The 27,410-nt window shown below is 48.1% G+C and overlaps 1 protein-coding gene across 1 annotated transcript; it reads right to left on the bottom strand.

The window, feature by feature from the left end:
- Window positions 1-1,720: 1,720 nt before the first annotated feature.
- Window positions 1,721-11,039, bottom strand: LOC123156513 (probable WRKY transcription factor 4). Its single transcript, XM_044574629.1, has 4 exons — window positions 10,589-11,039; window positions 8,673-9,346; window positions 8,429-8,575; window positions 1,721-2,523 (listed from the first exon to the last, which is right to left on the bottom strand). The coding sequence occupies exons 1-4, from the start codon at window positions 10,928-10,930 to the stop codon at window positions 2,118-2,120; spliced, it is 1,569 nt and encodes a 522-aa protein (XP_044430564.1). The 5' UTR covers window positions 10,931-11,039; the 3' UTR covers window positions 1,721-2,117.
- Between the last annotated feature and the right edge of the window lie 16,371 nt (window positions 11,040-27,410).

The raw sequence follows: 27,410 nt of genomic DNA, 5'->3' as shown, positions 1-27,410 counted from the left end.
GGCGGAGGGGCGAGAGCCCCTCCGAGATTGGATCTATCTCTCTGTGCTCTTCTGTTTCTCGTTCTGTTTTCTGGCCTTTCCCCGTTTCTTAAATTTCCGGAGATCCGTAACTTCGATTGAGATGAAATTTTAACACGATTTTTATCCGGATATAAGCTTGCTTGCGCCCGAAGGACACCTCCAACCGCGGGGTGGCCACAAGCTTGCCAGGGGCGCCCTGGGTAGAGGGGCGCGCCCCTTGAGCTTGTGGGGGCCTCGGACATCGTCTTGCGTTGATTTCACTTTCCAAAAATTACATATATTCTAAAATAATTCTCCGTACTTTTTTATCGTGTTTTGACTTCATTGGTATGGATATTCTGCAAAACAAAAAACATGCAACAAACAGGAACTAGCACCGAGCACTGGATCAATATAAAATATTGCCAAAAGTATATGAAAGGTTGTAGAATATTAACATGAAACAATAAAAAATTATAGATACGATGGAGACGTGTCACTCCACATCATTGCAAAAAGCATATCCTCTATGTGAGAATCATCCGTCTCCAACGACGACGACGACGAACTCCAATCATTATCCATCTAAAAATTCGCGATTTAATCTACGTATCGCTTGTCTCCTAAAATAATACCCATGGAAATCACTAGAAAAATTATGTTTGGCTGCAAGGATGGCGTTGCTTCTTCCCCACCGCCGGCTGGTAGCAAACCCGCCGCCCCTACTTCCCCACGGAGGCGCGGGCCCAAACCGGCGGTTGCCCGGTGGGCGCGACGTCTGCGAACATGAATCTGCGGCTCAATCGCGCCCAGAGCAACCTCTTCTAACCGCAACAAAGGTTCGGGCAAAGCTCCACCATGGCGGTTGCGGCGACCACGCGCCTGTGGGAAGGAATGGCCACTCGCGAGCTCACAAAGTGGTGAAAAGATGATGCAGAGGGCGGCAGAACTACTCGACGGCACGGAATGGCCAGGGCAGCAAGAATCGACGGTGAGATGCGACAGCGGCGGCAAAATGGAGGGCACGGCTGAAACTTCCGCCCCGTCGAAAAATTCCGAACGATACGGGAAGCTGGAAATGGGACAGTAAAAACTGCACATATGCGGCACTCAGGGTCCAATGTACTGCTCCCCCAAAAGAAGAAGAAAATCCGAGTTGGCGTTTTTCAGGACTTGCTCGGGTCATTTTTTTTTTTCACCGTGGAACCGTAAAACGGCTGTTATTTTCCAAGCCTAGTAGTTTTTCGGGATCTACTAGTGATGCTCTAACAAGTTATGAAGAATGTACCCTAGAGATGCTCTAACAAGTTATGAAGAATGTACACCGACTCTTTAGCCATGCAAATTATGATGTTTAAATTTAACCTCCGAGAAAACCTCTAAACCTGCTACGCCACAGCGATTAATCTCTAACATCAACCTATGTTTTAGGATGCACACAAGTTTTTCTTTTTTTTTCAAAAAACTTCCAATCTATTCATCTTCAATCATGGCAATTCAACCTGACAATAAAACGAACATCAAAAATAAAAAATAACATCCAGATCCGTAGACCACATAGTGACGACTACAAGCACTGAAGCAAACCGAAGGCGCGCCGCCGTCATCACCCCTCCATCACTGGAGTCGGGCAATATCTTGGGAGGATCACAAAAGCGTACTGGAATTTAATGTAACATGTCAATGCACGTAGTCAACAAACAGTGTAGCGCCGTGTCCATAGACTGTTAACTTGCATACACCATGAATATAACGACAGATGAATCCATCATATTTCAGATCAGTTAAAGTTTGTGATCAATCCAACTAGAACAATACAGCTAAAGAGCACTCCACACATGAAGAAGGTTCTTTGTCTCCTTTTTGCTTAGCCTCAGAAGCGATTACAGTACCTATACATGGTAAGGATTGGAAATCTATACAGAGGGACAACTGTAAGTTTCATCATGGCTTTCTGAACCTAGATTCTCTGTCCCAACTTCTGTCAATCCGGTGATGCTCCGCACAATGCTGACCCTCATCTCATATACAGAAGCTAACCCAACAACAGCTCTCATAACCAATAAATATAAATAACACAAACAAATGCATTAGTTGATCAAACCTATCATCGCAAATCAATTGTTTTGGACAGGAACTGCTGCAGAAGTATCTTTCAGGAGGGGATTCTTCAGGCCGTCTGGATTAATTTTCATGCTGCGCGGGGTTTGTGCACTCTCTGGTGGCTTCTTACCTCCTAGTTCTAAAGTTGTGTCCATGGTGGACTCACTGTCAGCGGCCTTCTCTGTGCTGGTTGGAAGCTTCTGACCCGATGTTGAAGACACTGTACTGGGTTGCTCAGTGATTGTCGTTGCTGGAGTGATCACAGAGACGGATTCATCCCTTGATTCGTTGCTGCTTCTAAATGGTTGACCATGGTTGTGCTTACCTTCATAGGTTACTACCATATTGTTTATATCATCTGGTGCTTTTTCGACATGCTTACGGACAGGGCACCCATCATGTGTGCAGCGATAATAGCTCCTGCGGAGGTTGAGCAAGAAAGCAATCTCAATAAAACACTACTTACGCAGAGCAGAGAATAATAAACTAATATTCAGATTCTTTTTAGCGACCGACAGAATCGCTATCAATTCATTTATATGCATATCCACATTAAACCATAGACAAATGATCTCTAGCAGATTCCAAATGTATGATAAGAAAGCTAAAAAATATAAATGCATGGGTAACCAGTGATATGTGGACACAGGCTGCACGATTATAGCACAAGAAAAATGCGTAAATTTGAGCAAATGTATATCAAATTTCTCTGAAGCACAGCTCACGTATGGAGCACCAATCAACTAAATGCAACGGTTGGGTGCCTCGAGGAATACAGTGCATGATGGGTTTCACAGAAGAGCTTCAGTGAGTGAAACAATGTCCAGAGTGCATCTAGTAAACTAATATCCGTCTTTTAGTGCACATCTAGTAAACAAATTGCCAATGGTATACTGATTAGTTTTTTTTTTTTTTTGAACAGAGATGGACTCCGAAGGATCCAGGGAGCTACATTATTTTAGGGCGGTGACATTACAAAGCTCGGAAAAAGACTCAAAGAAAAGAAAAGTACACTCATGTCCCTAACATTTTGCACGGAGGATTCCATAGCAAGATTTTAGATTACAATCAGGTCCAATATTGGTCCTTCACTCGGATGCAGCGGTGCCACCACCAGGGAAGAGGAGCCGGCGCCGATCTGTAGCAGCCAAAGCTCCACACAGCCACCTTTCGGCCAGAAGATACACCGGCAGGGAGATTAAAATCGGCGGCTGAACGCCACAGCCAGAGGCCTCAGCTGGCGCCATATCTCCACAAGCACGGGTGTGTATGAGCTCCAACCCAACCGCCAGAATTTGGTGCTCCACTCGTCCTCAACCCTGCTTCCACCACCGCGGTAACTGCTGGGGTCGAGGACGAGGCGGGGCCCCTCCGCCGGATCAGGAACCTCGTCGAGCTTATTTAGGAGCATGCTGGCCCTGCCGCTTGTATCTGCCAGCCCCCCATGGAGCAGCAGAAACAGCAGCACAGCGGCCCCTAGCCACCAAGCGCGGCTCAAGAGCGCTGGCGGCGCGCACTCACTCGGCATCACACCAAACGCCACTGGGGCAAGACCATCCCTAGACTTAATCCTATAGCTACTATGCTCATACTCATTAGTATTATTGTGTTGGTACTATACACATCCCTTTAAGTTACTGCTCATGCCACCCCCATACTATTGCGTTGACCACAAACTCAATGGCCAATAGGTGAAACAGCATGATCACAGGTACAGTTCAGGTGTACACTATCATCGCAAAAGGGACAAATGATTGGCACTGCAATCACATAGTATATTAGGGATGTCAATATTATCGATGGATCCAGGTATCCATGGACATCCAACCCGTTGGACAAAGGTTTGGAGGACCTTTTCTACCCATGGATTTTGACGGATGGATACTAACTCATGGGTTGGGCATGGATTTAGAACTTGCTCCATGGATACCCATCTGACAAGCGGGGCCCACATGGCAATGACACATGTCATATAACCTGTCCTAATTTCCTTTCGAGTAAGTATTAACCATATTGTGGTTTGCCATTTGTAGTTCTGAATTCTGATGTATGTAAAACTCTTAACGTGTATTGTCTACCGTGTTATGTGACCTTTTATAGTTATTGTTGATGATATGTAAGATATTGTTATGGTCGTTGTTTTCATTGTTGCATGGATATGGATATCCATGGATTGCTGGATATCCAGAGAGTATGGGTACGGACCATGTCTGCCCATGTATACTTTCACGGATGGGCAATAAATGAACTTATGGATATGGGTATGGATCTGGTTCAGCTCTACCCATCCAAACCCGACCCATTGGGGGCATGTTGATCAAGGGAGTGGCCAGCATTGTTGGCATGACTGTTTTCCAGAAGAGGAAAAGGCTAGGAAAATATATGTAAAGCACCTATATAGAAATTAGTTAAAAATTGTGAGGTACAATTTATGCGAACTAAAAAACACATCGATTGAGTTATGATTCTTTTATATGGTCTGTTAAAATCCCTCGCTACATTAGGTACCAAGCGCATGCTCTGAGGGCAAGCAAGGTTCTAATATCAGTTTCAGCAGTCTACCGATTTAGCATATCATATCGTAACTATCATTTTAACACATATAGGACGGTGTAGACCAATATGTGGGATGATATGACCAATATTTAGCCTATATTTTTATTGTCATGGACAGATATGTATATAACACATATTCCTTCTTAAGAAAATGATGAAAATAAAATTATACATTTAAGTCTTTGTCAAGATATTAAAGTAAAATGCACATTTTCTTGCCATACATGCATCATGTATTTTCTTCTGTTCAACTAAAAAACTGTTAAGTGCTTATTTGTGTTTTCCTTAACCATACTTTTGGAAACCGACCCCACTAGGGTCATGCCCATTTCCCAAGCCAAAGGTTGGTGGATTCATACTTGGATACGCCTAGCAGACCACCTGTTATTAAGGGGCACGGCTCAACAATTGTAGTTCTACTCCGGAGATCTGAATTATAAAGATAAGAGCCAATATCCTACATCTTGTGTCTACTTTGTGTCTCCCTTCTGCTTTTCGTCTCTAGTTTCCCATTGCGTTCCACAATACTCTCAGCATGTTATCAGCATGGAGCTTCGCCAAGATGCGGATGGGGAGGAGGTGACCTTGACGCCAAGATCATCGACGACAAACCCCTCTCACCAGGATGATTGGCAAAACTGCACCAATGATCTTCACGGCTACAAACCAACTTACAGCAAACTTCACGAGATCGAAAGGTATTGATCATCCCCATGATCCTCCCCATGAAGATCATTTTTTTCAAAAAAAAAATCATGTCTAGATCAGATCTGAATTGTTGCATTACACGACCCTCTAGATGGAAAAAGGATGGCTAACCATGAAGAGATTGATGAATATATTCGGATGAAGTGGTGGTACGCACATGCACGTACTGACGTGCACGTAGTGGCGTATCACATTCGCACGATCTGCAAATATGACTAGTGAATTGGCACCGAAAGCAAAATTCACTAGCGTACTAATGTGCATGTGCATGTGTCTATAAATCAAACCACATCTAAGAAAGATAAAATTTTCGTCTGCCCACTCTTGTTGGCGCCACCCAACGGTCGCACCCACACACGCTGCGACTACACACGACGAACGTGTCGCTTCATCATCTCGATCGCACGCACCGCATTGTTGCGCCGCCTAAATGCAAGCACACGTAGCCATCCATCTGCGCGTCGGGCCGCCACACCATCCGCCGAACCGCCTAGCAGCACCAGCATGCCACCACTCTCCGTGTCATCACCCACAACGCATGCCGCCGCACGCCTCGCCTTGTCGACGTGGAGCAGCCTGGGCCTTTGGGCCAACGGGAATGCCGGAGGAAAGGCCTGCCGAAGGGGTTGGCCGAGAATAAGGAAAATAAGGAGAAGTGAAAGAACAAAAGGATCTGAGCACAGGTTTCGTAGATAACCCCAAACTTCTCCGTAATTTAGAAAAAGGGGGCATCTATGTTATTTTGCAAAAAGGCCCCTTATGCGGAGCATCCTACGATCATCCCCATGGACACTACTTCGACTGCACAAGCTCCAAGTGGACCCATGACAAGAGCTCGAGCACGTGCTATTCAATCCGAGGTTAACTCTCTCCTTGTTGAACCTCCCTTTGACCCACTTGAGACATGGCTACTACCTCAAACGGAGATGCTTTGTGTGTTTAGGTACCAAGGAACCAACCTAGAAGAAGCTACGGTACAAGATGGACATCGAGAGCAAGAGGAGAAGCTACCCAGCCTGAACGGGCGGTACTACCGCCCACGCCAAGCGGTACTGCCGCTGAACCCAGCCAAGCGGCACTACCGCCCTACATCCACCCTTCCTCCGCCGAACCCGACAAACTCTTGTGATCGAACGGCTCCAGAGCGGTACTACCGCCCCATCAAAGTGGTACTACCGCTGAAGCTCTACAAGCGGTACTACCGCCCGAGGGCCCGGTACTACCGCCCTGCCTGCGTGCAGCGTATCCGGGTCGAGGCCCGTGTACTCGTTTCGCCCCTCTCCTACCCCTTTGAAGGCTTAGACTATAAATAGACCTTCCCCTTGTCCTTTCTAGGGTTAGCATTGGTTTTAGCTCATTTGAGATAGAGCATTGCTCATCCATACCGGATCTACTCCTCGTGAGCACCTCTTCGGAGAAGATCCATCCGGATTCAAGGCCTCCATCCGGAGAAGACAATCAAGACCTCCTCACGGAGAAGAACGGTTACTCTTGTATCGTCCCTTGTTAACTTTGGATCTCGTGTTACTTTGTGCCTCGAGGATCTACCACTTGTGTGATCAAATTCGTGTCGGTTGAGTGTTTCTTTTGTTTTCCCCTCGTGTTTTCCCTCGTGTTCTTCCGCACGTTCTTCGTGTTCCCCGTAGGATCCTCTCCAAACGTGAAAGATCGACCCCATAGGGTTCCGCCCTACATCACCCCTATAGTGTCCCAAGATCACTTTGCATCTCGCAGCAGTCAAGCACATCCTGCTCTACATCGCCGGCACGATCGACTACGGTTGTCACTACATCAGGAGCTCCGGCTCTTCACTGTCAAACTGTGACAGTGAGATGGCCGGTGATCCAGACATGCGCAAGAGCACTACTGGCGTGCTCTTCTTCCTTAGCAACAACCCAGTCAGTTGGCAATCGCAGAAGCCTGGGGTGGTGTGGTGGCCCTCTGTTCCTGCGGAGCTGAATGCATGGCAGCAACAGCGATGGCTTGTCAGGTCGTCCGGTTGGCCCGGTTGCTGAAGGATCTAACTATGGAGGAGGAGGGTCCATCGGTTCCGAAGGTGGACAACAAATCAGCTATCTCATTAAGCAAGAGCCTCATTCACCACGACAGGAGCAAGCACATCGACCTATGCTTTCACTTCATCAGGGAGTGCATGGAAGAGAAGAAGGTCGTGGTGGAGTGCATCGTCACTGATCAACAGCTCGCGCGCATTCTGACGAAGCCACTTGGAAGGATCAGGTTCCAAGAGCTGAGAAGCAGGATAGGCATCAACAAAATAAAGTAGGAACCGCAAGGCTTAGGAAGAGCGGGTGGGGGGGGGGAGGGGGGAGGGGAGAATGTTAGAGATAAACCTTGCCGATTCTGCTGCCATGGCATCCCTTTTGTTATTGTGCATTCTTCCGTCAGTTTAGGCTTGGCGAGTTAGCTGGTTTAGCTCGAAGGCTTAACCGCCTCTAGCGAATGTTAGAAATAAACCTTGCCGGTTCTGCTGCCATGGCAGGCTACATTACTTCGCTGCCATGGCATCCCTTTTGTTATTGTGTATTCTTCCGTCAGTTTAGGCTTGGTGAGTTAGCTGGTTTAGCTCAAAGGCTTAACCGCCTTGAGCGAGTCTTGTGCCCTGTTGATCTGCTCGCGGGAAGGCACGAGCATTGTGGATCACGGGGGCGCAAAGTTAGGGGCCACATCCCCAGTTTCCTTCTATAAGTCTGATAAATAGAATGGAGAGAATGCAGAAAAGCAGTGGAAGTTTAAGCACCGAAAAAACATTGTCTTCCACCTCTGCTCATTGCTAGCTTCGCAATTAGAACTGACAGTAGTGTTCCACTGAGCACCTAGGCAGCTGCCAAGACAGTATTTACAACCCTGGTCATCCTCACACCAGATGTTTTTGTCAGTTTGGTCATCCTCACACCAGATGTTTTTGTCAGTTTGGTCATCCTCACACCAGATGTTTTTGTCAGTTTAGGCATACCGTCATTAATAAGCACCTGAATAGAACTAGCCTTAATGTTTAATAGATTCACTGAAGTAACCATGGGTAAGCAATAGCAACACACACCTGGGGTTTGGATTTCCCTTCACAATTTTCTGCCCATACTTACGCCATCTGTACCCATCGCTCATCTTCCCAGCCTGCACGATAATCTTTTGCTCCCTGACAGTTCGGAGAACTGGAGTTAAGTTAGATGTTGTGGCTTCAACTATCCTGTTCAAAGAACAATATAATAAAGAAAACAATGGTAAGAACAACTAAACAACGAAAATATGAGTATATGAATGGCACAGTGCAAGAGCACAATGACCTTCGCTTTGGCTGCGACTCTGCACTACGATGTTCATCTTCTGACTTGTTACCAACATCCCCTTCACAATCACTTGAGCAAAAGAGCTGCTGTTCAGAATTTTCGATGGCAGCACTCTGGTTTAATTTACATGTCGGTGTACGGGATTCCACAATTTCAGTGTTCACAAGTTGCAGAGTTCCATCACCTATGGGGGGAACATAAATATGAGGCGACCTCTCTTTTACAAATCTGGTCTTCTGTGGTGGTTCATGACTGTGTGTTCCTCTATATATGATTTCTGTAACACGGCCATCAGGACAATGCTCAACTTTCTTTTTGGCCAAACAACTTGAGTTTGTGCATCTATAGTAGCTCCTAGAATTATCACTACTTTTCACTTGCTTCTGACCATATTTCCTCCAATTGAAGCCATCACCCACAATATTTACAGCTGCATGATGTTGCAATTTTGACTCAGATGAGGATGGCCTCTCTGCAATTGGTCTTCCAATACTTCCTTGAGTTACTGATGGTGCTTGCTGCAGTGGCCGAATAGCTTTAGGTGTTATAGGATGTGGAAATGGACTCGGCAGCCCTTCTGAATATGCAGCTGAGGCTGGTGATTGCAATTGTATATGTGCCTGAGCTGTAACACTTGCCAAAGCTGCTTGATGGCTCATTGCAAACTGGCCCTGTTTTCAAAAAGATAATATTTTACAAGTCCAATGAACAAACCAAGATAAAGGACCATCACTGGAAAAAAGATGATAATATAATATGGATCCATTCACATACAAACCCAAAGGTTCTTTAAAAACCTATGTAGTACTGCATTTCTGTATACCATGCTATAGAAAAGAAACAGGTGTATATCTTCCTGTTTAACTGTGATCTACTAGTATTAAGACAATAAGCATGTATGGTGACAAACAATGTATATTGCAACAACTACAAAGAGGTGCAAGTATACAACTAATTATACCTCCCATACTTATACAATTAGTGAATTGATATTGCTCCTTGAATCAAGCACACACTTCTGCTAAATTTATTGCAATGTTTTTTATTCAACATTATGAACTTAAGCTGCATATGCATATCTATATGTCTTCTCCATTGGCCAAATCATGAGGCTTTCCTAGTACAATTAAATTGCAATTACAGGATAAGCTGAAGTTCACAAATTTTGTTTTGTAACTTGTGTCCGACAATAGATATCAACACTTCTTCAACAAACAACCTAAGTACAGAAAATACCATAAGGATAGTCTAAACCTGAGAACTGAAAACACAACCAATCTATGTGCTTTGATAGTTTAACCCTAAGGAATTCTGCTTCTTTGACAGTATTGATACCAACCCAACCTTCTCACCAAATATGGCAGTAGCAACAATAAGCAGAAACGGTGACAAAGTGATGACTAAATATGTTGCAATAAAAAACCACGCAAACACTATCTAGCCCAACTACATGAGTTCCAAAACATGGCCACTAGTCTCCACCTCTTCTAGATCGGGCACCCGGAAATTATGAACCACGAATCTAGATACAAGCCCACTCCCGATATCTGCAGAAGGAACCTAAGAATGGCACAAGAGTTATGAAACATGCCCACCAGTATCCACCTCGTCTAGCACCATTCCTGAAACCAACTATCACATGACAGATCACCATACTTCAGTTAGTTGTTGGTCCTGGCTGCCGAACAAACTAGGATCCAAAAGCACTAAACACAAATTTCAAAGTACGCCACTGTTTCAGCATCAGCGCTAGCACTAACCATATCTTCCCAAGAGACTGAACACCATACCGTGTTTATCCTTTATTTAGTCAAGACACAACCTGAGCAGGCCGTACCCATAACCATGATAACTCTAAACTTCAAACGCATTCAATGCATCATATGCAACCAAGACAGAAACTGCACACGCACCGCAAACCCTGGAGGAGCTATGAAGCACGGCACGGCCAACATCGGCACCGCAAGGATGGGGGGAGCCTCCGTCCCAGCTCCGGTCGGCCGCAGCGTCGCCTCGATCTCCACATTTTCCTTTTCCTTCTCCACTTTCACCTTCGCCTCTTTCTCTATCTCCTTCGGCCCCGACTTTCTCACCTCCTTCACCTGCGTCTCCGTCACCACCTTCTTCTCTGGCTTCGTCTCGGCCGGAGACGCCTCGGGGGCTTCCGGCGGCGGGTGCTTCTCCATATCGGCTGACGACGCCTCCGGGAATGGATGGTTATCCTCTGCCGGCGCCTCCGGCTCGCCGTCGGCCATGGGAAGCTCGAAACGGGAAGGGAAAATGCTAGGGTTTGGAAGAGTAGGAGGGTTCGTGAGGGAGAGGAGGTGGGCAAGGGAAGGGGAACTTTTGACTAGAAATGACCCGAGCGGGGTGGGTTAGAGCAACTTTGGGAAACGCCGCAAATCTGGGAGTGCCGCGAAATAACTGCAGATATACAGTACCGGAATGGAAAAACGTCTCAAACATGTATACCTTGTTGGTCCGAAAAAGCTTTTCCCTCTAGATACTTTTTTGTTAACACAGTACAGACGCAAACGCTCATATACGCGTGTATACACTCACTCCTATAAATGATAGGGTTTGGAAGAGTAGGAGGGTTCGTGAGGGAGAGGAGGTGGGTAAGGGAAGGGGAACTTTTGACTAGAAATTACCCGAGCAGGGTGGGTTAGAGCAACTTTGGGAAACGCCGCAAATCTGGCAGTGCCGCGAAATAACTGCAGATATACGGTACCGGAACGGAAAAACGTCTCAAACATGTATACTTTGTTGGTCCGAAAAAGCTTTTCCCTCTAGATACTTTTTTGTTAACACAGTACAGACGCAAACGCTCATACACACGTGTATACACTCACCCCTATAAATGTACACATACACACCCTACTCCTACTCCTATGAGCACCTCCGAAAGTCACCGTAGGCACCTTGTTGTCGACCGAAACGTCTCCTCCCACTGAATATGTACACCGAAAATCCTAAAATGATTTAAGAATAAATGCGAGCATCGGGACTTGAACCCTGGTGGGCTGGAGATACCACAGTCTCTCTAACCATCCAACCACGGGTTGGTTCGTGCTAGATACATTTTTTAAGAGACGATTGGAACAAGCTTTTTCGAACGGAAGGAGTATATATCTGCTAATTCCATTAAAAAATTGCGAGGAGTTGTATATTTCAACTAGTGTATGTATATCTTTAGTTTTTCCTCGTCGTTTTGCAGTTTCCAAGAGGAAAATTTCAGCACCAATCGCTCCCGTTGCAGCTGGTGCCACCGGCGCCACTGCCTCCCGAGCTCAATTCCGACCAAATAAAAGAGAAGAAGTTGACAGCCATAGGAGTGTACGGCACCTGCGCCACATCAGCCCCGCCTCGGGCACGAGCAGCAGCTTGCTCGGCCGCGTCCGCCACGCCACAGCAGCTCGCTCAGTAGGAGCTCGGTCGCGTCCACCTCGCTATGGGCGCAAGCAAGAGCTCGACCGTGTCCACCCCGCCTCGGTCGTGAGGAGGAGCTCGGCCGCGTCCACCCCACCATGGGCGCTAGCAGGACCGAATTGCAATCTATATTTTGTTTGTAGGAGAGTTATGTTATTATAGATTTGACCACTGACGATTTTTGCGGCATCCGTTCCGTCCGATCGTGCATGGTATTGTAATTCCGTTCTAGAGGGAGACGTAAACTATTTTTGCGGGACGGGTGTAGGATCAAAAGTATGTCTAGAGGGGGATTAGACTACTTGACCAAATAAAAATCTATCATTTTCCCAATTTTAGTTGTGGGCAGATTTTAGCAATTAGCAAAAGTCAAGCAATCAACTTACACATTCAATTCTAAGAGTATAGCAGCGGAAAGTAAAACATTGCATATGAAGGTAAAGGGAAGGGTTTGGAGAAGGCAAACGCAATGGAGGCACGAAGAATTTTTGGCGTGGTTTCGATAGGTGGTGCTATCGTACATCCATGTTGATGAAGACTTCAATCCACGAAGGGTAACGGTTGCGCGAGTCCACAGAGGGCTCCACCCACGAAGGGTCCACGAAGAAGCAACCTTGTCTATCCCACTATGACGGTCGCCCACGAAGGACTTGCCTCACTCGGGTAGATCTTCACGAAGTAGGCAATCTTGTTGCCCTTACAAACTTCTTGGTTCAACTCCACATCATGACGGAGGCTCCCAAGCGACACCTGACCAATCTAGGAGACATTGCAAAAGGTAATAGACGGTGTATTGATGATGAACTCCTTGCTCTTGTGCTTTAAATGATAGTCACCCCCAACACTCAACTCTCTCTCTCTCTCTCATATTTGGCTATGGTAGAAGAAAGATTTGAATGGAAAGCAACTTCGGAAAGGCTAGAAATCAAGGTTTAAATGGTAGGAATGGAATCTCTTGATGTCAACACATTAGTAGGTGGTTCTCTCTCTGGAAATGAACGTGTGAAGTATAGGCACGTTCTAATGGCTCTCGCGCAAATGAAGAAGAGGTGGAGGGATATATATATAGTCTCCACACAAAATCCAACCATTACACACATTTGAGTCATCTCGGTGGGACAAATGGTTAAACTCAGTGGCACCGATCAATTCAAAAATGTGGATGTTAGGAATCTCGGTGGGACAGATTGGAACAACTTGGTGGGACCAATGTGCTAGGGCTTAGGGCAAACCGCGTCTCGGTGGCACCGATTGCGTCAACTCGGTGAGACCAAAGTGAAGCAATAAGGCAACAAAGAGTTGGTCAAGCCATCTCGGTGAGACTGGTTGCTATTTCGGTGAGACCGAAATAATTGCAACTGATATCACGGAGTTGGCAAGGCCATCTCGGTGGGACCGAGATTCATATCGGTGAGACCGAACTGTTAGGGTTTCTGGCTGTGGCTATGTCATATGAACTCGGTGGCTCCAGATAGAAAGAATCGGTGGGGCCGAGTTGGAGATTAGGGTTTTGACATATTTGGATGGAGAAAGTGGCTGAGGGTTTTTGGAGCAATATCACTAACCACATTAGCAAGTAAGCCATTAAGCAACACTTCATCCCCTTTTAATTGTATTGGCTTTACTAGGACTAAATATGATTTTGGATCACTAAAATATAAATGAAGAGTCTTGAGCTTTTGCCAATCTTTGTCCTTAGCATTTTGAAGGGGTTCCACATCCTCTTATCATTACCACGTCATTGTTGAACTTGTCTAAGATACACTAGATAAAACTATTAGTACAACAAGAAATGTATTGACATTAATTACCAGAATCACCCAGGGAGCACTTGCGCTTTCAATCTCCCCCTTTTTGGTAATTGATGACAACATACATCAAAGCTTTAAGTAAATTATATGAAGATGATGTGGAGCATCACTCGCTCATCCCCACGGACGTACCTACATCTCCCTCAACACCACTTGGACCTATGATAAGAGCTCGAGCAAAGGCTATTGAAGATAAGGTGAACTCGCTCCTCTCCGAACTCCCTCTCTCTACTCACGAGACATGGCTACTACCTCATGCGGAGACTCTGTGTGTGATCAGGTACTTGGAGGAGAGCCACGGGACAGCTACACTCAATGGCCAAGAAGGCAAGGACACCAAGCATGAAGATCAAGAGGAAGGACTGATTTGGAAACTACAGGACACGGACGACCGGCCAGGCACGGACGTCCGACCCCTGAAGGATGCTACAACCGAGAGGAGAGAGGCAGGCCAGAGCTACAGGCCTCGGACGACCGGCCCAGCCCGAACGACCGGCCACTCCCAGGCTCCAGACGACCGAGCCCTTACGGACGACCGTGCCAGCGACCACAAAGCGGAAATTACGGAAATTCGAAGGTGTCCGGACGACCGTGCCAGCGACCATAGAACAGAATCTACGGACATCCGAGGAACCCTGGACATCCGGGACCCTGCGAGCCTCCGGACGACCGGCGCCCCACGGACGTCCGGACCCTGGCTGCATCCAGCTGCAGGTTGAGGCCCATGTACCCCTTCACTTCACCCCTCTTTTGCACTATGACTATAAATAGACCACTCCCACCTCTTAGATAGGGTTAGCATTGGTTTAGATCATTTGAGATAGAGCATTGCTCATCCGTACCGGATCTACTCCTCGTGAGGGACCGCACTGAGGGAGTCCTGGATAAGGGGGTATCCGGACAACTGGACTATATTCATCGTCCGGACTATAGAAGTGTCAAGATACAAGACTCAAGACTTTGGCTCGTGTCAGGATGGGACTCTCCTTTGCGTGGAAGACAAGCTTGGCGATCTGGATATTATGTTTCCTTCCTTGTAACTGACTCCATGTAAACCCTAGCTCTCCAGTGTCTATATAAACTGGGGAGCATGGTCCTTAGAAGGCCGATCACAATTACAATCATACCATCATAGGATAGCTCATAGGGTTTAGCCTCTATGATCTCGTGGTAGATCTACTCTTGTATTCCACATACCTTCAATATTAATCAAGCAGGGAGTAGGGTTTTACCTCCATCGAGAGGGCCCGAACCTGGGTAAACATTGTGTCCCTTGCTTCCTGTTACCGTCAGCCTAAGACGCACAGATCGGGACCCCCTACCCGAGATCCGCCGGTTTTGACACCGACATTGGTGGTTTCATTGAGAGTTCCTCTGTGTCGTCGCTTCGAGGCTCAATGGCGTCTTCAATCGTCAACAACACGGTCCAGGGCGAGACTTTTCTCCCCGAACAGATCTTTGTGTTCGGCGGCTTCGCACTACGGGCCAATTCGCTTGGCTAGTTGGAGCAGATTGACAGCTTCGCCCCTGGCCACCAGATCAGGTTCGGAAACTTGAACTACACAGCGGATATCCACGGAGACTTGATCTTCGACGGATTCGAGCCTGCGCCAGGAGCGCCAGACAGCCACGACGAGCACGGCCTAGACCTACTGTCGGACAGCGCCCGGGACATCATCCCCGAAGCAGCCTTGGATCTAAATCCAGGGCAGGTCGCGTTGCCTATGGACGGAGGGCTGGACCCCGCTCCGCAGGCCGCACACTTATTGGTGGTAGAGCCGAACACGGGTCCCACCGCTATGGAGGCCTGTAATCCCGGACCCCCGGACTCATATCCGGCTGTTGGTCCTGGTCCGCTCACTCTCGAGCCAGCCGAGCCAGGTTGGGCTCCGGTAATGGAGTTTACCGCTGCGGACATCTTTCAGCACTCACCCTTTGGCGACATGCTGAACTCATTGAAGTCTCTTTCTTTGTCAGGAGACTTTGGGCCGAACTATGTCCGGCTGGAGTGGGAAGCAGGCGATGAAGGAATTCGCTCCCCACCCACCACCCACTTTGTCGTCACGATTGATGATTTAACCGACGTGCTCGGCTTTGACTTCGAAGACATCGACGGTATGGACGACGATGCAGGAGACATACAGGAGCCACCGCTCACGGGGCGGTGGACAGCCACCTCTTCAAACGATATATACATGGTGGACACTCCGAAAGAAACCAACGGCGACGAGGCAGTGGAGGACAACCCCTCGGGAGGAAAAGCAAAACATGGGCGTCTCCGATGCCACTCCAAGCCCCGCCACATCAATACCGGTCCCGGAGATGATCCGGGTAGTGTCGAAGAGGAATACAGTCCTGATCAGCCGACCATCAAGCAGGCCGTACATGCCACGATGGGATACTTGGAGAGGAACAACTATACACCCCCCTCCAAAGACGAGGTAAGCCTCAACAATGACGAAATCGGCGTGCCTGAAGACCCAGTGGAACAAGTTCGCTTTAGGCGACAACTCATAGCCACCGCAAAGAGTCTGCAAAGGAAGCAAGAGGAGCTTAAGGCCGAACATGATTTGCTAATAGAACGGTGGCCAAGATCCTGGCCACCGAGAAGTACGGACTCGACCGCCCTAACAAAGGGCACACGCGGCACAACTGGCTACCTCAACCTAAGCAGGAAAATCAAAGGCACACAACCCGACGTCCGCACACCACTACGGGCCAAACCAGCAAGAAGGATACACGAAGAAGCAGCCTCAAGCCCCCGCGCAACGGTCATAAACGGCAAAACAGGGAAGCCGGTATCAAGTTCAGCAAATCCCAGTCCGGTCAACAGACAAGAAACAGCTCAAGCTTATTCGGCCCAAGCCACGAACTCGATCAGCCATGCGCAATTCACGGTACTCCCAAAAGAACGGCAAAACATACTAATAGAGAATGCCGGATCTCCAAAGTAAAGCAACCGGGCGTGTGCCGGAAACATTGAGGGGAGGCGCTTAGTCAAAAGCCCCCCCCCCCAGCACAACAGTACGGTCGATCGCCCCCTACCATACAAAACCAAAGCAATTCAATTGCATACCCCCAGACCTAATAGTCCAGGGGCTCCTAAAACAATAAAAGCCCAAGCGGGCGTACAAATAAACACCTTCTACAAGGTGTCAGGCACAAAGGCCAGGATTATTGGCCCGCCGCCCTAACGGTTGTTTTGAGATAACCAAATAAGGTCGCGCCATTGGCGCATTCCCCCTATACGGTATCACACCATATACTAATAAGATGAACCACGTTGGCTAGATTCCACATGGCAAATCATCAGGCCAGCACCGGTAATACACTCATGCCTGCGTGCAGAGCCAAACCCCACCCTCGGAAGCGGAGATCATACAGCTACCAGAGCAGCAAGTCGCGCATGCCTGTCAATATTTTGATATGGCAGCCAACTATCTGGACACCAACTGAGGAGTCCGGCTGCTTCTCGAATAGCGGCTGGGGTCACCAGGGTCCGATCAGGAACCTTGGGACCAACCACATGAGGACGTTCGCCGCCCTCCGCTCACTTACCTTCACAAACTAAATTTTATGCAGAACAGGTTTGGCGGCGTGAAGTCAGCCCGGACACACAAGGACAAGACCATGCAGGTAGACGGCAGTTCGGATTCACTTTCGCCCCATTCACAGCCCCCTCCAGTCCGGCCACCACAGGTTCCGCCAGAAAACCATCTTTTTTTCATAACCATAAATCGCATTCATATGCATGGACATATCATATTACTGCAATGCGTAGACTTAACTAAACATGCACCGGTCGTCGTTTATCATCGACGCCTCTTTGCCACAAAAGTGGCAGCCACGGTTCGTGTTACGCCCGGTTATGCCAGGGGCTACATAGTACGGCAATAAAGTCCGACCACCTTCTCGGTCGCTCGACACCCCGAACTTATAGCACTATATGCATCAGCTCCGAATCATGTCTTGTGTCATTGGTTGGGTTTGCCCGGCTCCCATGTTTTGGTACCTTATGTTCTGTTCCGTCGACTAAGGTAGCACTGGGAGAACTACTGCGATTGTGTCCCGGATCTGCCGGACGAGCACCTCAGTAGAGAAAGCCAAAAACCGACCGTCATGATGCGGTGAGAGCTGGTCAGCTGTTCGAGAGGTTGCAAAATCCTTAAAGATTTATTCCGCATAACGCCACTATAAAATGCAGATTGCGACGGATCGGTCTACCGATCAGGCGCCAGTAGAGCCCCTAGTCCAGCCTTCCGGACACTAGGGGTTGCGCCGACCATACTCGAAATCCTATGGCTAAGTGAGAGTAATAAAGCCCTATAGTCCGATTGCCTGGTTCGTGGTGAGAAACGCCTCCTTATAAGGACCCAACAATGGGATAAAGAGTGTTCAGAAATACCCCGAACACCCCCGTACTTCTCTCGTTGGGGCTGAAGCCGACGACTGGCCAACTCTCAGAATTCATATACAATAAACAGCCACAAAGGAAGAACACATGTTCAAACCAGATAGGCAACATATAATAGAAGTGCCATTATCCCATATTACAAACAATGGCAACAATGCCCTCAGGGAAATATAATGTCTTTGGTGCACTTGTCCGCCGCCAGGCGGGCACCCTTCATTACACCTTCATAATACAGTTTGGGCTTGCGATGCTCCTTACCCTCTGGTGGCCCCTCAGTTATCAGCTTTTCTGCATCAAGCTTCCCCAATGCACTTTTGCATGGGCAAGCGCCATTCGTGCACCTTCTATACAGACTAATCGCTTGATAATATAAAGCCGAGGACAGGCGCCCACAATCCGCTTGATGAGTCCGAAGAAACTGCTGGGAATTGGCTCTGCAGGCCACAGCCGGATGACCAAGTCCTTCATGGCTAGTTCGGCCGCCTGGTGCAGTTTGACCAGCTGCTTCAGCTGATCGATAAAAGGCACCGGATAGTTCGGCGCTAGATACTGCGACTAGAAGTTCCTCCCCGCAGACTCCCTCTCCTCGGACCGGTAAAATTGGGCCGCATCTGATATGCTATGAGGCAGATCCGCAAACGCCCCTGCAAAATCAAGATTTCAGCTTGCCGCTTAGAGTTCTCCATATTATAACATCATAATGGCCATAGATACAATAGGCCTTACCAGCCGCAACTTTCCGGGCCTCCTGAATGTCCCATACAGCACCTCGGGCTTCTTCCCGAGCATCTTCCGCGGCTTGGAGAGCTTGGGCGAGTTTGGATTCTTTCCCTACTAAACTCTGCTCCAAGCTCTCGCTTTTCATCACAACATCCTGAAGCTCCCACTCAGCTATGACGACCCTGGCCTCATGTTTTTCACGCAGAGCCTGTTCGACGGCAGCCTTCTCTTGGGCATCAGCCGCCGCTTTCTTCAGCGCCTCATATTCGGCACTCGCTCCTAGGGCGCATAACATACATACTTTTCAAATAGGCACACTTATTAATTTGTGCCCAATGCAAGACAATGTTCAAACATACCTTGCCTCTCCTCCAATTGCTTCTTCGCACGGCCAAGTTCTTCTTCGACCCGTCTCAGGCTCTCTTTCAGCTCGGACACTTCCGCATCATGGGCGGCCGTCCTCTCCACAGACGCTTGTTTTCAAAAACATGGGTATACGGCATTAAAAGTGCTCATTACAACTGAGGATTTGATCCCCTGCCCGGCTTTCTTTTTTTCTGACAGTGTATCGGGGGCTACTCCTCATATCATACTAATTCTTTAAAGGTTCCTTAGAAACCATACCTCAAAGGCCTTTATAAGGCCAAGATAGGACTCATTCAGCCCGCTTTCGGCAGCCTGAATCTTTCCAACCACCACACCCTTAAGGGTCCGATGTTCATCAACGACGGACGCGTTCCTTAACGCTGTCAACAGACCGCCCGACAGCTCGGCGTATACTGAGGTGTACAGCGGGATAGGCAAACCTCCCTCCATGGAGGATGGCCGCTGTCCCGATCCTGGAGCCTTAGGGGCCTCCAGAGCCTTATCCGGCCTCGAGTCTCTTTGAGACGACACCTCGGTATCGCGCTCGAACTTCGGAAAAGCAATCCCTGGAGGCGTCTCACTCGCCACAGCATTCGACCTCAACGAACCCTCCGATGAGGATTGTCCGGCAGGAGACCTTGCCGGGCTGTGTGAGATGTGGCGACAGTTAAAACTACAATACCCGGACAACCCTGGATACATAGGCGTATTCGGATTTTGGTTACTTACGATTTTCCCAGGGGCTGGGCCTTGGGATCCCACTCCGGGCTGTTATCGGCAGCCGGGGTGGATGCCTCTGGAGGGGAACCTCGCCTTCTCTTGGGCGACTCGGCCTCCAGGGACGGGGAAGTTGCACACTTCTTCCCGCCGGCAAAGCGAGGCTCGTCTTCCTCTGCCTCCTCCTCTTCGTTTTTGGAAGAAGGAGCGTCGCTAGAGCCTTCGGACCGGGTGTCCGGAGCCTCGCGACAATGGAGACCACTCCAGGTCTTCTTGACCTGCTTGGGGGCCTCCTTCTTGGGCGCCTTGTAAGGTGCAGGGACCAGCATCTTCGTTAGAAGAGGTCTGGTCGGTTCCTCCGGCAGTGGGGCCGGACATTGTATTCGCTCCACTCTTTTTATCCATCCCTAAAATCACAATGAAGCACGATTAAAACGCCCCCACTCATGATATGCCGGCTGAAGCCTGGACGACGGGGCGTGGCTATAACTTACCGGGCTTGCAGAATGGGATAATTGATACCCCTGGTCCTCAGAAGAGTCCGGCCATGATTTGCTGGACTTAAAGAGCACCTTCCAGATATCCTCGTGGGAGGAATCATGGAGCTCCCGGAGGGTTTGGTGCTCGGATGGGTCGAATTCCCATAAAGTACAGGCTCAACCCTGGCAAGGGAGAACCAGGCGAACTAGCATCACCTGGACCACGTCAACAAGCTTGACGTCCTTGTCGACCATATTCCAAACACGCGTCAGGAGCAGTGATAGCTCATCGGACGAGCACCAGTTCGGGCCCTTCTTGGGCCAGGATGTAAGCCGCAGCGGAGCTCCGGATCTAAACTCAGGAGCTACTGCCCATTCTTCGCCGCGTGGTTCGGTGATATAAAACCACTACTGCTGCCATTCCTTGACGGAGTCGTTAAAAGTGCCCTTCGGCCAAACAACCTTGGGCATCTTGCTCACCATGGCGCCGCCGCACTCGGCGTGTTCGCCACTCACCACCTTGGGCTTCACATTGAAAATCTTCAACCACAGGCCGAAGTGAGGCGGAAACCGGAGGAAGGCCTCGCATGCGACGATGAACGTCGAGATATTGAGAAAAGAGTTGGGGGAAAGATCATGAAAATCAACCCCATAGTAATACATGACTCCACGTACGAATGGGTGGAGGGGAAACCCGAGCCCGCGGACAAAATGGGGAAGGAACACGACTCTCTCGTGGGGCTCTGGAGTAGGGACAACATGTCCCGCCGGTGGGAGACGGTGGCCAATCTCCTTGGCCAGATACCCGGCTTCCCGGAGCTTCTTGATATCCTTCTCCCGGATGGTAGAGGCCATCCATTTGCCTCCTGCTCCGGATCCGGACATCTTTGGAAACCCTCTCTTCGATGGAAAAGAAAGGCACTCGGGCGTTAGGGCTCGAGCAGAGGGAAGTGAGTTAGCGGAAGGAGAAGGCGTGGGTAAAAGAGGAAGATGCCCTATCTCTTTATAAGAGAGGGTAAGAGCTTTTTGCGCCTCCCCACTTGCCTGGTGGACCCGCGTCTCCCGCTCGCCGCGATTAGCGGTACGGTTGGATTACCCATACCCGTATTGATGAGAATCCCATGATAAGGGGACACGATCTTCGCTTCGAGAAGACGTGCTCAGGAAACCGCCTCGCAGTATACGCTATAGCTGGTTGTGGGGAAAACGGTTCGAATAATGAACTGGCCCTAATGGCCTGTCACGTCCTCTAAAAGTCGTTAGCTGGAGTATCATTCTCTCTACGGTGGTATGTGAAGATCATTTTGCAGATCCAGACACGGTCTACGTGTTCAATGGTAACCTTGGAGTATTCGGAGGAGGAACCCGCCTTGCAATGCCGAAGACAAGACCGCGCGCCGAACTCATCGTCATTGAAGCCTGGTTCAGGGGCTACTGAGGGAGTCCTGGATAAGGGGGTATCCAGACAGCCGGACTATATTCATCGTCGGGACTATAGAAGCGTCAAGATACAAGACTCAAGACTTCGGCTCGTGTCCGGATGGGACTCTCCTTTGCGTGGAAGACAAGCTTGGCGATCCAGATATTATGTTTCCTTCCTTGTAACCGACTCCATGTAAACCCTAGCTCTTCGGTGTCCATATAAACCGGAAAGCATGGTCCTTAGAAGGCCGATCACAATTACAATCATACCATCATAGGCTATCTCATAGGGTTTAGCCTCTACGATCTCGTGGTAGATCTACTCTTGTATTCCACATACCTTCAATATTAATCAAGCAGGAAGTAGGGTTTTACCTCCATCGAGAGGGCCCGAACCTTGGTAAAAATTGTGTCCCTTGCTTCCTGTTACCATCAGCCTAAGACGCACAGATCGAGACCCCCTACCCGAGATCCGCCGGTTTTGACACCGACACGCACCTCTTCGGAGAAGATCCACCCGGATTCAAGGCCTCCATCCGGAGAAGACAATCAAGACCTCCTCATGGAGAAGAACGGTTACTCTTGTATCGTCCCTTGTTGACTTTGGATCTCGTGTTACTTTGTGCCTCGATGATCTAGCACTTGTGTGACCAATTTCATGTCGGGTGAGTGTTTTTCTTGTTTTCCCGTCGTGACTTCCCTCGTGTTCTTCCGCGCGTTCTTCGTGTTCCCCATAGGATCCTCTCCAAACGTGAAAGATCGGCCCCTAGGGTTCCGCCCTACATCATCTTGGTATCATGAGCCACGTTGATCACGTTTTTGGAGCCCTACCCCGTGTTTTCTATCTTGATTTTGTTGTTTTCTTCCTAAATCCGAAAATCCCCACCAAAAATAGCCCCAATTTTTTTATTTTTTTTGTGATCTATTGGTGAGTTGAAATTTTGTTGGATTTGGTCCATGGATTTGTGTTGCCACGTGTGGATCTAGCTTTCCCCACCCTCACCACACTTTTCCATCCACAAATCCACTCCATAGCATACATACCATACCATAGTGGTGCATATCTTGCCATCAACTTGTGTGTCATAAAGTTGTCATCGCATACACAATTGCTATCTTGGTTCATGAAATTTTGCATGAGAAAAGAGCTCAAAAGTGAAAGAGCCACCCAAGCTTTTAAGCAAAGAGGAAAGATAGCAAAGAGCTTACAAGCAAGAACCATAGCACTATACTACATTAAGATTGTCATACTCGATCATCTTGGATCATAGCACCGAAATACCATACATATAGCATACTTGGGATAGAGGTCATTGCATTTTTGCCTAGTAGGTTGTGCACAAGTTCCATATCCGCCTATTGTGCAATCATGCTAGCGTATCTCGTGTATTGTGCAACAAGAGCATTTTCGTGGATTCCACATTTTGGCTCACTTTTGGTTTGCACAATCCCACTTATCTATTTGCGTGTGTGTTTCCATGTATCACTACTTGCTTGGTCTACTTGTTGCATTTTCAAAATTGTGAATCTTTTCCAACATTATTGAAGCTCACTTACAATTGCATCAAATTTTGTGCCACCATCCTAACCAAGCTCCACCATAAGCTTTTTACTTGTGTAGGTGTGAGAACCGACAAGAATTGGTACCAATAGCGCTATTTCATTGTCCGCATTTGAGTGAACTTGATTCATCGTCAACATCGGTCAAGGTACATTGGTATAAGTTTTTCTCTTTCTACCACTCACATTTTGCTTGGAATGATGGATAGGCCAAGTACTTCTACCAACCCACTCTTCATCGAGCAAGACGACGACGTGTCATCATACGTCACCAAGAGCCACCTCTTTGGTGCATAAGGAGCGTTGCATCAAGAGCAACAAGCTATGACCGACCGCATCGACAACCTCGCCACTGACTTGCGACTCTCCGAGCAACGTACCAAGGACTACTTCGACAACAAGCTCGACGCTCACAAGCAAGAGAATGATGCAAGAATGGACGAGATCCGCACCTTGTTGGTGAACCATCCTCCTTCAACTTCTTCATACTCAAGACGGAGCCGCTCAAGTCGACACTCCGACGACTCCTTCTCCGGCTCAAGTACACCGTCATCGAACACTCTTCGACGAGCCGCACGTCAAGATCGTCATGCATGTCGCAATCCGCTACACGACAAGCATTCACAAGAGCATGTCGATGAGCAAGTACCTCGTCCTCAACCACACCAAGTCGCTTTCGCTCAAGCTCAAGAACGACAATGACAACAACACCAAGAGGAAGACGAGCGCGTCTACACCAAGAGGAACAAGACGCTGAGGCTCAACGTCTTCAACAACAACAACGTGAAGCACAAGCTCTTGAGGCGCAACATGCCCTTCAAGAATCAAGTCGAGCCATCGCAAACCGCAATCGTGAATGGCGCAATCAAGAGGAAGCCCTCCGAGAAGAAATCCAAGAGAGGAACTACCAACCGCGTGTGCAACGTCAAGTTCCTCAAGCTCCTCCACAAGCTCGACAAGCTCCTCCACAACCTCAAGTTCAACAAGAGCAAGTTGATCATGGACTTCCTCCACGCAAAGAGCAACATGAGGATGATTACCCTCCATGTCAAGGGTGTCATCATCACCATCGCCAACAACACAATGAAGAGCAACGCTATGGCAAGCTCAAATTCACAATGCCCAAGTTCAATGGAAGCAATGATCCTGAAGAGTACCTATCATGGGCATTGAAGGTCGACAAAATCTTTCGTTTGCACAACTATGAGGAAGAGAAGAAGATCGCTATGGCATCACTTGAGTTCCAAGACTACGTGCTCATATGGTGGGAACAAGTCCTTGAGCACCGAGAAGCAAGAGGTGAACCACCAATCACCACTTGGGCTCAAATGAAGGAAGTCATGCGAGCACGTTTTGTGCCAACCTACTACAACCGCGATCTCTTCAAGAAGCTACAACTCCTCAAGCAAGGAACAAAGAGTGTTTTAGAATACTACAAGGAAATGGAGATAGCCATGATTCGAGCCAATGTCATGGAAGATGATGAGCAAACAATGGCACGTTTCCAGAATGGACTCAATCATCCCATCAAGAAGATTGCCGACTTCCAACCCTACTCCAACCTCATTGAGCTCGTGCATCAAGCTACAAAGGCGGAACGTCAAGTGGAAGATGACTTCAAGTATGCCAAGTACTCGTCCAAGACCTACGGCTTCTCCAACAACCAAGTTTCAACGACTCCTCCAACTTCTACCTCAACCAAGCCTTCTCCAAGCAATGATGACAAGTCAAGTTACAAGAGAACTTCGACTAGCTCGAGTCGTCTTCCTCCTACTACAAGCAACTTCAAGCCGCGTGCTTCATCATCTACTCCGACCGATGAGACCGTCAAGACAAGCTCCTTCAAGTGTTTCACTTGCGGCGGCCGAGGCCACAAGTCCTATGAATGCACAAACAAGCGCACCATGATCCTCAACGATGATGGAACCTATGACTCCATGAGTGACGAGGAGATGGAAGCCCTTGAGAAAGTGGACATGCACCAGTGCGTGAACGAGGATGAAGATGATCAAGTCTTTTGTGATGAGGATTCGAGCCCTGCTCTCGTTGTCTCCAAAGTTTTGACTCTTCAACATCAACAAGAAGAAGACCAACGATGCCACATCTTCCACACAAAGGCCGACATCAATGGAAGGTTCGTCAAGGTCATCATCGATGGAGGTAGTTGCCACAACTTGGCGAGCGAAGAACTATGCTCCAAGCTTCAATTGGTCAAGATGAAGCACCTGCACCCATACAAAGTTCAATGGCTAAGCGACTCCGGCACTATACGAGTTGAGCATACGGTCCAAGTCTCCTTAAAAATTGGTGCATATGACGACACTTTGGAGTGTGATGTCGTCCCAATGTTCGTTTGCCACCTCCTTCTCGGTCGACCATGGCAATTCGACCGTGGTGTCATCCACAACGGGCGTACCAATCCCTATAGCTTCAAGATGAAAGGGAAGGAGTATGTGCTACGACCTTTGTCGCCTAGTCAAGTGATAGCCGACAAGCAAGCCACCCATCGTGGAGAGAAGAGTGAGAAAGTGATCCACCAAAAAGTGAGTGAGAGCCACAAGCCAAACTTGAGCGCCTCTTCGCCTAGAGAGAAAAACCTCATCCTATATTTGCCACAAAAAGTGAGATGAGAGAAGTGTGTGAGAACCCATCGAGTGTTATGCACTTTGTCCTTGTGTGCAAGGATGGATACCCAAAAACTAACACCTCTCACGAGCTACCTTTAGTGTTTCAATCTCTTTTGTAGGAATTCCAAGATGTTTTCCCCAATGAGCTACCTCCGGGTCTACCTCCTCTATGAGGCATTGAGCATCGAATTGACCTCATCCCCGAAGCGCCCCTTCCAAACAAAGCTCCATACCGCGTCAACCCCAAAGAAACTAAGGAGATCCAAAGGCAAGTACAACAACTAATCGACAAACAGTCATGTACGTGAAAGCCTAAGTCCTTGTGTCGTTCCCGTAATACTTGTGCCTAAGCAAGATGGAAGTTATCGCATGTGTTCCGATTGTAGACCCATCAATGCTATTACCGTTTGTTATAGGCATCCCATTCCTCGCTTAGATGATATGCTTGATGAACTTAGCGGTGCCGCTTTTTTCTCAAAAATTGATATTAAAAGTGGCTATTATCAAATCCGCATACAAGAGGGTGATGAATGGAAAACTGCTTTCAAAACCAAATTTGGCTTGTATGAGTGGTTGGTTATGCCTATGGGTTTGTCGGAAGCTCCCCGAACTTTCATGTGTCTTATGCATTTTGTGCTTCGACCTTATATTGTAGTCTTTGTTGTGGTTTACTTTGATGACATTCTTGTTTTTAGCAAATCCATGAAAGAGCATCTAAAGCATGTTAGGATTGTTTTGCAAACGCTTCGCAAGGAACGTCTTTATGCCAACATGAAAAAGAGCACGTTTGGTGTTGACAAACTTGTTTTCTTGGGTTTTGTCGTCTCTTCCAAGGGTGTCCATGTTGATGAATCTAAAATTGAAGCAATTAAAACTTGGCCCCAACCCACCAATTTGCAACAAGTGCATAGCTTTCTTGGTCTTGCAGGTTTTTATCGTTGCTTTGTGAAAGATTTTAGCACTATTGCCGCTCCTTTGCATGCCTTGAGTAAGAAGAATGCTCCTTTTGTTTGGGGGTCTTTACAATCCACCACTTTTGATGAGCTCAAATCTTTGCTTACTCAAGCTCCGATTCTTGCCTTGCCCAATTTTGACAAAACTTTTGAGGTTCATTGTGATGCTAGTGGTACCGGAATCGGTGGAGTTTTGATGCAAGAAAAACGAGCCATTGCATATTTTAGTGAAAAACT

This window comes from Triticum aestivum, chromosome 7B (assembly GCF_018294505.1).
Source record: "Triticum aestivum cultivar Chinese Spring chromosome 7B, IWGSC CS RefSeq v2.1, whole genome shotgun sequence".
Classification (NCBI taxonomy): Eukaryota; Viridiplantae; Streptophyta; class Magnoliopsida; order Poales; family Poaceae; genus Triticum; species Triticum aestivum.
The sequence above is the reverse complement of the archived record's forward strand: the minus strand, read 5'-3'. Positions and strand labels throughout refer to the sequence as shown.